Below are 12,009 nucleotides of genomic sequence, written 5' to 3'. Positions count from 1 at the left end.
AAATTAATAATTTTGGAATTAGTAGTTGTCATTTTTCTTGGTTTCTCTTTGTATTGGAGTTCAGCTCTAAAATAATGCATTCATTGCCTTCATGACTAGTAGATTTTCTTTTTACTCTTCTAACTTGATATCTTTGGCTAGGTTACTCAGTTAATGAGTAGCTCATAGAAAGGAATTATCAAAATTAATCACGTTAAGAGTAAATTTAAAAGTAATGTTTCTGGGCTCACTTAAATATAAATGTAAAGTAAATGAAGGGAATTAGAATTGAAAGAACTTTAGGAAGTCATCCAGCCCTATCTGTTACTGTTATGATTTGACAAAAAATTTTATGTGAGGTGAATGTAATTAAATCTCAAGGGTGGTTAGAGTTGAGATATAATTCAAGTTTAGTTAGCTATTGGAGAGAAAAAAATTTACTGAAGAACTGCTAAGCTTTTACTGAGTTTTTGCTTTGTGCAGAGCATACTGAGAAAAATGGACAAGAATGAAGTTTGTATCATAACAATTTCTTTAAAAGTCTACTTATTCTAGTTCTTTAGAGTGAGAAGACTGATACAATTACATTTTATGGAATTTGCCATCACTTCCCGATCACACATAATTGATAAAATAATTTTAAAATGAATATTTTATAGATCTTATGAGGCGCCAGGAAGAACTGAGACGTTTGGAAGAACTTCGAAATCAAGAGCTTCAGAAACGCAAACAAATACAGTTAAGGTAAATGGTGATTTTTTTTTTAAACAAATGAATTCAGTATAATATTTGAACTTTAAAACATGTTTGAATATTTTTAGAAAGTAAAAATATATAAAATCTGCTTGCAAAATTTGGGTAAAGTAATAGTTTAATGAATAAAGGATTTGTGTAGATAGTAGTGAGATCTGCTTTTAATTTCTTTTCCGGGTTGGAAAGAAATAAAAAATAAGTGATAAGGATGAGATTCTCAACATCTGTTCATGTTTATAAATTAAATAATTTACCAGATCTTTGAAGTAAAGGCTTAAAATATTTTTTCTTTGTGCTATAATAAATGATGTATATGAAATATGTATGAAACTACTTTCTAAGACTTTAAAATGCCATAGGAACATTGGCTGTTATATCATCAGGTTATTTATTTGAAAAATTTAAAGGGATTTTTATGTCTCTTTGAGTACTTTGGCTTTTCAAGGAAATTGGCTAAGGCTGCATTTAATATACATTTGTTTTTAGTGATGACAGAAATAAATAATACATGTTCCCTGATGTCATGGTAGTATCTTAAGTTTATGTGTGCAGTTATGATGTAAGATTGAGTATATTAAGTACCACTGATCAGGCAAAAAAATGTTTTGGAATGTAAGGGAAAGATTATTAGTCTTAGGGCAAGGTGGGAAGAAGGTTTTATTTTGTGCAGGAACTTGAAAGGACAATTAGGCAGTGGAGAGAGAAGGGAAATACTTACGCAAAGGCATGGAAAGCACAGCTTCTGTTTACTTCATTTTGGCAAGTGTGAAGTTCTTAAGAGTCTCATGATGGAAGATAAGTCTGTAATTAATCTTGAGCTACATTTGTCTGTTATGTTTCCTTTAGGTCCCTGTGTTGGTATGTGGTAGTTCTTTCACTTTACCCTCTGTGGCCCTTTAATCTTTTCCCATCTGCTCCTTCATTCATGTCATGTATTGTGAAATAATTGAAAGAACGTTATTTTAATAGACTGGTTGACTGCTTCTGTAATATACTTATCGCATATACAATCCAACTTTCTACATGCTGAGTAGACAACAAGTTATCAAATATATGGAGGGAAATTTTTAGTTGATTACTGTTATGATGGAAGAAGATACGCTTTATCCCTGCATGTGATTGAAGTGATGTTGTATTCATTTATTCCAAAGGAATCTTCTTGAATTGCCATATGGTTGATTTTCTTTACCTGATGTGACTAGTTCTTAGTATTTACAATAGGGACCCCTAGTCTGATACCTTTCTACATTATTTTTAAATGGTGTAGGTTTGGCATTTATAGGGATGGTTGAACATTAGGGAGTCAGTTAGCATAAATAGACATATCCGTAATTTTTTTAAAATCACATAATAGTATCAGTAATTGTTAGGACAAAAGAAAACATACATTTTTGCTACAAATCTCAAAAGCAAAGACCTGGAAAAGGACCTATTTAAAATCATCAAAATCTGAAGAAAAACTTTCTTTGCTTTTATTTCCCATAGAACTAGAATTCCCAGCTATTTAATTATATAAAGAGAGGAATGATTGCAAAGATGTAGAAATGTAGCATAAATCTCAGACACTGATTGAATTTTAGTTATGAGGGAGAGGAAAGAGTTAGAGATAATGTTTAATTTGGTGGGAGTATTGGGGAATGGTAGTGGTAACAAAGAGATTTTCAAAAAATTGAGAGTGAGGAGAATAAATGTGTGTGTGTTTTTCCACATTCAGTTGTGAGCATGTAATTTTTCCTTAAAAATAGAGAGGCTGTTTATTTAATAGTTCTGTGCTTACTGAGTGTTATAGTTCCTTTGAGTCATCAGAGAAAAGGCATACATGCCAAGTAATAGAATTGCATTGCTACAAGATGTAGTATTTAGATGAAATGTTAAATCATGAGACAGAATTCACGGTATTCAGAGATTAATATGTGAACCCCTTTAGACATGAAGAAGAACATCGCCGTCGAGAAGAAGAGATGATACGTCATAGAGAACAAGAGGAACTTCGAAGACAGCAAGAAGGATTTAAACCAAACTACTTGGAAAATGTAAGTAGAATACTAGTTAATTAAAATGGTAATCTTCAACTGGCAGGAGGAAACACTTGATGTAAGCTATATAATACCTGGTTTATTCCATGAATAGGTATTTCTTTATAGCTAGGAGTAAAATTTCTTTCCAATGTGCTTATTATCTCAATGAAATTACTTCTACAAGAGTGGTGTCCTATTCTTTATTATGCATTTCTGTACATCACTTCTTTATTTCTAGCACAAGTTGAATTTATGGCTTTTTACTGATTTCTACTACAATTAGTGTTAAATCTTTATGTAATTGTGCAGAGGCACTCTTTTCTACTTGTTTTGTCTATTATTTAAAAGACACAACAGCTGAAAAGTCCTTTTTTGGCTGCTATGCTTAACAATTGCTGTAGGCTTTTCTGTGACAGAATTGAATATGAATTAAAAAGCATTAAACTCATTGTTTTATATTTTGACACCTTCAACCTACCATTTATATCTTAAAAGTGAAATTACTCCGTATGTTGCTAATTTGATAGAAATAAACTTTAGCATTTTTAAATGAATGAAATATTGGCTTTATCATCGTTTTAAGGCTTTGTTAACGGACTGTGAAAATTTAAAAGCAGATCCTGGCTCTTTGTAGTGAAATCTATAATTAATATCTTACCATTTTAACTTTTTTTCAAGTCCATATTCAACTGAGGTAATGTTTTGGTAATTTTAACAGGTGTATTTTTTTTTTTAAATACATAGTATCTGTAAAAAGGAAGCTTTTAAAACAGATAATTTATTAGGTTTTTCAGATTTTTCTTTTTGGTTCATGTAAGGAAAAAACACAAACTTGTATAGTTAAGTGGTTACTTTTAATAATTTTAAATCAAAATAAAGATAATATAAAAGCAAGGAATTCAGTGCTTTTTCGTTAATTTTTTAAAATTACATTTTGGAAAAGTGAATACTATCTTTTGAGTCAAACCTGAAATAATCAGACATAAACCACTTAAAATGTGATTGATACTTGATATGTATCATTTTATCTTTTTATTTGTTTTTCTTCAGTTCTATTTTAAGGTGTTTCAGAAGTGGTAACATCACTTAAGTTTGTTTTTATTGACAATAAGCGGTAGTTTTAAGGATATTGTTCAGCATTTGGAAAGGATTTCAAAGCAGTATTTGAATGTTGTCTAAGTATAGAAAGCAATGGTATAAATACCACTTACATCTTGTGCTTTGGACTAATGTTAATTTATTCAGCATTAAGCTGGCTCAATGTATTAATGATCTTAAGGTAATAAAATCTAGAATTTTAAAATAATTGCATACTTAAAATTTCTGGCTAGTGTCAATGTTTGCAAATAATACCTTATTTCAGAGAGGATATAATCCATTTTGATGTTTTGCTAAAACAGTATTGTTAAATGAGGAAATAGTTTTATAGTTTTAAAAATTGTTTTGATCAAAAAAATTATTTTATTCAAAGTATTAAAGCATAATAATTTAAAAATTTTACAATCTAACATCGAATTAGCTATCACTTCTATTTTTAAAAAAAGGAAATTTCCCTATGCAGACATTTAAATAGTGATTTTCTTCTAGAGATCATACACAGTTTACTGTTTTGCATATTAATCATAATTTTACCTCAGTGTATATGTATAGTATATATACATTCATAAAAACAGGCTTTCAGAAGCATATTCACTTCTTTAGCCTCATTCATTTTCTTGACTAAAATAGCTTCAGTTGTGAATATGTATAAATATGCAGTCATGCATATTTAGTCATTGAAAATGTTTAAAATACATTCCCATAAAAATTTTCTGACTAAACCAGCACTTTCTATAGTATATAATTATAATTTAATTTTAATGCTATGTTATGACATTAGAATTGAATAGGAAATTATGGTCTTAATTTTTTTCTTTTTATTAAAAGTGAATATTTAACTTTATGCGTATGATTTGGGTGATTTTTCTCTGCCTGGTACCGTTATCTTTTGTATGGAGAGCATTTTCCATAGCTAACAATTACTAGATTTTCCAAATTTCTTATCAAGAAAAAGATGTGTGGTTGCAATTTTTAAATCTGCTGTTGATTTGTTATGGAAAAATTGTATTTGGAAAGAATTGGTAAGTGTTTTGAATGCTTTTATTTTTTAAAACTTTGAAAATAGGCCCTCACGTGCTATCTTATTTCTTCATTGTTCAGTTTTAAAAGGAGGAACCAAATGGTAAGTTCTCAGATTGAGTTAAAATCACCAGGCTTAGGTGCTTTGTTTTTGTTTTTATATAATAAGCCTCTTAACCTTTTTAAAAATTTATAACTTATTCCTATTGTAAAGTAGTATTTGTACTTTGATTTGTACTCTGTAGTGCAGAAACATCTATAGATTGTATTAATTATAGCATTAAAATTTCCGTTGCTATAAGCTTTTTTACAGAATATAAAAGTTAACTGAAACCTAATTTCTTACAGGCACCATTTGTCTCTTACTTGCCTAGTTTTTTTCCTTATGAGGTAATAAGGGACAAATAAAAATCCTCACAGATTGCTCCCTCCTCAAATAGTTTTTTGATGGCCTTCAAAATTGGTCTTTTAAAGCCACTGTTTTCATGTTTCTCAGTGACGGTTTTGAAAGGTTGTCATAGATATTTTGAAGATTTGAATGAGGTCTCAAAGATAAGTAAAAACTTTGTCTTATTTCTAAGTTAATAATTATTAAATATTAATGTTTTAAGTGTTCTTATAACCCAGTGAAGTGTCCGAGGTTTTAACTCTTGAATGTAAATAGCTTTAGTAATTATATGTAAAACATCTCAATTTCTCTTGGACAAGAAAAGCATAAGGTTTCATGGTGTTTGCTCAATGCTGAGAATTTTTTTCCTTACTTCATGTTCTCTGACAACTTTTCCCACAATGATGAGTGAATTGAATTATATTTCTAATTAAATTTTACTAGTTTCGCATGATATTTCAAAAATACAGGCATTCTGTAAGTGTAAGGTCGCTTAAAGAATGGCTTCCTGCTACATTAATCTTGTGATATACTAAATGTATTACATGCTTGTTTATACCCAGTGTGTTTGAAGCATTGATCCTATGTGGAAAATGGGGGGGGGAGTTGTGGGGAGGAAATATGGGAGGATATTATAAGGGAAAAAGGGCATTTTGATCCTGGGCAATGAGAATTTTTTTAGTGCCTTTTTAATTGGCAAAAGTAATGTTAGCAAAAGCCACATTAACAATAAAGATAATATACTTGTAAGTTAGCATTTTCACATGAAGTGTCAGAATTATATGGATGGAGCTGTGGTGCCTTAATTAAAAGCTGGTAGACAGTAAGGATAGTTTATTGTTTGACATGATAAAAGCTTATGATGGAGAAATTTCTATCATTTGTTTTTCAGCAGTGAAGAAAATAATAACTCATCTTTAATTTATAAGTGTCTGTTTTAAAAGTCAAATAAATTTCTCTTTAAGTGTCTATTTTGTTGGTAAGAGAGCCAGTCCTTTTATTAGTGACTATACATCTCTTCATCTGAAATTATATATTATTTTGAAGAAATCACCATCTTTCTTTATGTGGACAGGTGACAGTTTAAGTTGATAGCTATTTTTATAGATCTTAGAACCTATAATAGTGGTCATCTTTGGGGAGAATTTGAAAAAAAAAACCTTCTGGCAGAACAATATTCTTTTATGTTCTATTATGTCATTGAAGGTTATCAAGAATCAATTAACTATACATGGGAATGAGGACAGTTGGGAGCATTTTTCTTATGCATTAATTGCTTGTCAAATAACTAAAGTGTTTTAGATGTAAATTCTTCAATAGTCTAATTTTATTGATTCTGGCACAATTTCCCATCAACTCCATCTTTAGAAGTATTATTGTTCCCTTGCCACTCATCTTGCCAAAAATCCTTTTTCTTTTTTGTTAATTTTTATGGATTAGTGGAAACTCTCAAATGATGGTGGTTATGGAACAACGGAGAATGTAATCTATGTCAGGACTTGTATTTTTCTGAGGTTTATGTTGTCCTAACATTGGCTCTCCACGTATGTTTTGAGAGCTGAATTTTTCGTCATAGTGAGTCATTGGAATAGAATTTCAATTTAGGTATGCTGTACAACCTTTTTAGATACATTTTCTCAGAAATCTTAAGAGAGCTACCTATTGCTCAGGAATATTTTAATATGCATAACCTGTTGCTATAAAAATTTAGTTAAGGGTAAGTACTTTTTTTTAATGGTTTACTCATACATGAACTAATTAATTACTGAAGCTTAATATTTTATCATTTTCATTGTTTATTGTTTCTGGCATTCATATACTTAAACATTTTTCCTTTGAATTTTTGAGCAGGAAACATTTTTAAAGGGATTGTTGTTGAGACACAAGTAGTTTGACTTCAAATGTAACTTGCTAAAAATTGTCTTTGAGAACATCTTCACCTTTTATTTTCTATACAATTTGAAACATTGAGCATCGAGGACAAATGTTAAAGAAATTTCGTAGAAGTGTTGTCAAAGTTTTTAGAGGTTCTTAACTAATAGAATGGTTTGTTGTAGGTTTCTAACTTTAATTTGTTATTTGTGGTGTGTAAACTTCAGTTGGATGTGTAAAATTTCAAACTAGTTCTTGGAAATGAGAAACTGAGCCTTGAGTTTTAATTGTTACTGTAATTAGTATCAATATTTCTGTCATAATAATTATTGAGATCTTAAAATGCTAGTCAAGTGATATGGCTACAAGTGGAATTTTGGGGGTGGGTGGGTAGAAAAATAATGATGGTGACATTACAAAGTAGAATTATTGCCTTGTACAGTTTTGGTCCTTTGGTCCCTCTACCTCCTAAATCGTGTTCTTGTTCTTGCTGTAGGTTTTAAATACATGTTTATACATACATACATATGTATGTATGTATGTATCTGTACATATGTAGAGAGTTCATATAGTACTATTTGATCTCTCATTCACATTTTATTGCTTTAGAAAAAAATCAGTATATTTAAATTCAAAATGGAGTCCAAATATATCTTTTCTTTTATTCCCAAGTTTTTTTACTGGTAGAGTATCTGTTACTAATTTTTGAAATTCTTTATGATGTCATCTGTCTAATTATATACTTTAACATAAACAGGATTTTTATTTAGTCTTAACAGGAGCTGTGAGAAAAGGACTTCTTTGACACAATAATTACCTCCTTTCAGGCAAGAGATGAATCATCAAATTTGTGACAGAGATGTACTTTGTTCCTATGGTCAGCAGTGATCCTAACCACTTTTAGTTTGGGTTGGGCAACATGGTTGAAGGCTTCATAGACCTTCACATTGGTGACTTCATTTGTGTGAAGTAATTTCAGAACACCAAATACCCTGCCTCTGGTTCTTCTGATAACTTATTCAATTAGTCCTAACTTAATGCTAAATTCTACAATTTAGAGATTTGGGAAGACATGGTTTCTGGAAATTGTGAATTAGGAATATTTAAATTTTGGCAATGTTAATTATAACAAATTTGTTAAACAAGAGTATATATGTGTTGAAGAATAGGAGACTTTATTTCATTTAATGCTTTTTGATGAATTTGGGAACACTTGGCAAAAGAAACCACATAGCAACAATGGAAAATGCGCATCCTTTTTTAAACTTAATTAATTTTTAGTTTGTAGCATTCATTTACATAAGATTTTGAGCTCCAAATTTTCTCCCTCCTCCCTCTGCAAAGATGGTGTGCAGTCTGATACAGGCTTTACATATACATTCATATTGAACATATTTACACATTAGTCTTGTTGTGAAGGACTGGAACCAATGGGAGGAACCCCAAGAAAGAAGAAACAAAAAAAAAAGCAAATAGTATGCTTTGTTTTGCATTCTGACTTAATAGTTCTTTTTCTGAATATGGATAGTAGAAAATCTCCATAAGGTGTAGAAGCAAAAACTGTAGTTAGATATTGTGGACTACTGGCTTTCTACTTAACCTGACCTGAGCTAGTGATTTAAAGTTTCCTCTTTTTCTTTTCATCATTTTGTAAAATGAAGTGGAACCAATAAATCATCTCAGTTCCATTTCACCTTTAAATTTTGTGATCCTATTAAATAATGGACAGCATCAAATCTCACCTTGATAAGAGAATTAAAGGGTATACTTCCTATAGATATAATGTGCAGGTACATATAGCACGTAAGGAACAGATTGCTATTTTAGCACCTTGGTAGGTGACTGAAGAAGAATCAATAATAATTTAGCCATGTGCTAACTCTTTAAATTTAAATGTGTTCCTTAAAGTTTCCTGAATTCTTGTGGGTGCCACCCAGGCTAGATGCTTTATATGATAATGACAACAATGATAATAACAACATTAAAAATACATTTGATTGGACTTTTTTTCTGTGCTGTAACTTCTAAGAGCCTAGGGAGGATACTGAAAGAGACAGAATAAGAAGCCTAGACAATTTTCAGTCTTATTAGTTATTTTGCCTGTCATCCCAGCTATCTAGGAGACTAAATTTAAAAGATCTCTTGAGATACAGTGGGCTGTGCTCATTGTGTGACTGAACTAAGTTCAGCATCATTATGGTAAGGCTCTGTGACTGGGCTGTCCATCAGATTTCCTTCTTTCCTTGTACTTCTGTCCCTATTCCTTCTGTCCCTATACTACTACCTTGGATGAGATGGGGAAACCTAGTTGTAAAAAGTCAAATTCAACATAAATATTTTCTCAAGGCAAAAGAAAAAGATTAATTTTTTATACTATTTTTTAATTATCCATTTGACTCTGTGGTAAAAGTCTTTTAAGGTTTGGTTATGTGACCTTATAAGATAGGATTATATTATTTTTTGTACAGTTAATCCCAGGAAGAAAATCTCATGAATAATCATTATACTCTTCTACCTTTCTCATTCTGTTTGTAACCTTATAGTACATTGGTCAGAATTCTCTCCCTCTTCCTCTTTACAATATTCATAGCACAAAATCATCCTAATGGCTGTTTCTTTAATAATTTAAATGAGATATATTGCATTTTTGGAGTTGGGTTTTATTTTTGTTTTTTTTGGTCTATATTGAAGATTACCTCTTACATACTTTATACAGGGTCAGAAAGGCAGCATGATAGTGCGAAGTGCTGTAGTTGGACTAAGGTAGGAGAGATTTGTGTCTCCTGGCACTTAATTTCTTTGTGACCATGGACAAATCAGATCATCGCATAACTTCTTATTCCTCAGATGTAGAATCCGCAAAATGAGATTATGATACCAGTCAAATATGTAGCTCACAGGTTGGTTCTTAGAATAGATCTTTTAATAAGCTAAACATTTTCTATGTTCCAGGTACTGTTAGGTATTTGGTATGCATTCACAAAGAACGAAATAATCCCTACTTCTTATAGAGTTTGAGAAAGTATGTAAACCTCCTTGTAAACCTTGAAGTCATATATAACAGATGCTAAAAATCTGTGAGTATAATATTTCTGGAGCTTTTAATGATAATTATAAATGACAAAAGGGATTTATGACCATTTGGGAACTGTATTTAAGGTACTACCAACAGAACTAAAGGATAAATAATTCATTTATGTCATTTTACTTGAAAACAAGGCAAGTGCCTGATTTTCAACTTAATTTGATTATAGAACTGGTGCACAGATAGCAAATTTTTCATCAGATTGAAAATGATGTGATTATATTAGTGTATTAGACTTTTACTTTTTATTATCAAGTAATTAAGATAACTTAAAAGACCTCGTTAGCCATTTAAATGTGCCAAAAATTAATAAAAATGCCTCCTATAATAAAAGGAGTCTAGAATTTTAAAACTCTTAAGTGGGGAGCCTGATAAAATAGAATTACTAATAGACATTTGCATGTTTGTTAAATTGAGGTACTAATTAAAATCCTGGGAGTGAGAGCTATAGTAGTTGGAGAAGTTTTGTGAAGAAGATAATAACTTAGATATTGAATGAAGAATATTTTACAGAAGCCCAGGGAGGAAGGAAGGATAGAGGTAGAGCAGTGGTGTTTCCAGTGGCACAGAGGGAAGAAATAAATATAGTTTGAAGAAACTGAAGCTTTATTGGAATTATGTGTTTTGTCTTGGAAAGTAGTACAAATAACTATTTTGTAGTGGAATGAATTATTGAAGAATTTGAAATGTAGGCAGAAGAATTTGGACTAGATGCAGTTTATTTGCAGTGATGAATTTAACAGTAAAATATAAGAGAAGGCTTCCAGAACTATTTTAACAGTGTAGATAGACCTTGATAATCAGTTACTATGGAAATTAATTTGTGTTTTAGAATTAGGTCTTCTATATGTGACTTATTTACACCTCCTTATGGAGTGGATATGCAATACAGTTTTAGTTAAATAGTGTACTAATAGTCCTAAGAGAATCTTGATTCTAGTCCTACCTGGGCATTTCATTAGTTGGCTGAGCAGTTGAATTCTCTGAACCGACATCGCCTGTATGGACTCTTAATAGGATTTTAGAACTGTATTAGATTCTGGTTCATTTTTATTTCTCTTCCTTTCTTGTCTAGTGATCTCCCATTCATCTTTTCTCCTGATTTTAAACTTTTGACTCACAAGAACTTGGCTATTCTTAAGTAAGAAAAAGTTTATGCACATTTTAGTTATTTTTTGCCCTACTCAAGTGCTGATTATAGCTGTTGAATGGATCTAGTATTTGTGATATGTGAATATATTTAATAAGGAAGAAGTTAAATATCATTAAGTGTTTGGAAAGGGACTTAATCATATATAATAATTTATTTGAGAGTGCAGTATCAGTAATATAGTCAGGAAAGATTTAGAGCTTAAGAAGAACTTGATCTAGAACTTGTGAAGTTTATTCAGTAATAGGATAGATATAGCTGAGTTAAATGATATGTATGTTGTTGAAGAAGGATAATTTGGGACTACTTTTAGCTCTATAGTGTAATTTTTCCCAAAATAGTAAATTTTCAAAGAAAATTTTCCGTATTTTTCTTATTTTATAATTAATTTTTTAAATATCTCAAATGAAAGCTCTTATTGCAGACATGAATGGTGCAGCTTTTTTCTTGTTTTCTGGTACCTACATTTTTTTTTTTTTTTTTTTTTTTTTTTTTTTTTTTTTTTGGGGGGAGATTCCCCTGTATTGGCTTACTTTTCAAATTGATTGTGTTAAAACCCAGAGCTTGTTAATATTTTGTGGGGGGGGAAAAAAACTGGGGTCCCCCCTTCTGGTGGTGGGACTCTACTATTACTACCCAATCTCCC

General features: G+C 30.7%; 1 protein-coding gene across 1 annotated transcript in view; it reads left to right on the top strand.

Moving 5' to 3' along the window:
* PSPC1 (paraspeckle component 1) overlaps positions 1 to 12,009 on the top strand; it is a 57,076-nt gene that overhangs the window by 27,657 nt on the left and 17,410 nt on the right. Inside the window, exons 5-6 of the mRNA XM_069080051.1 lie at positions 639 to 723; positions 2,660 to 2,765. Of these exons, the coding sequence (XP_068936152.1) occupies positions 639 to 723; positions 2,660 to 2,765 (191 nt within the window). The remainder of the gene's footprint in view (positions 1 to 638; positions 724 to 2,659; positions 2,766 to 12,009) is intronic.

Source organism: Petaurus breviceps, unplaced genomic scaffold (genome assembly GCF_028583685.1).
Source record: "Petaurus breviceps papuanus isolate PSGF00001 unplaced genomic scaffold, PetGlider_PUasm1.0 91133, whole genome shotgun sequence".
Classification (NCBI taxonomy): Eukaryota; Metazoa; Chordata; class Mammalia; order Diprotodontia; family Petauridae; genus Petaurus; species Petaurus breviceps.
This window is presented reverse-complemented; position numbering and strand designations above follow the sequence as displayed.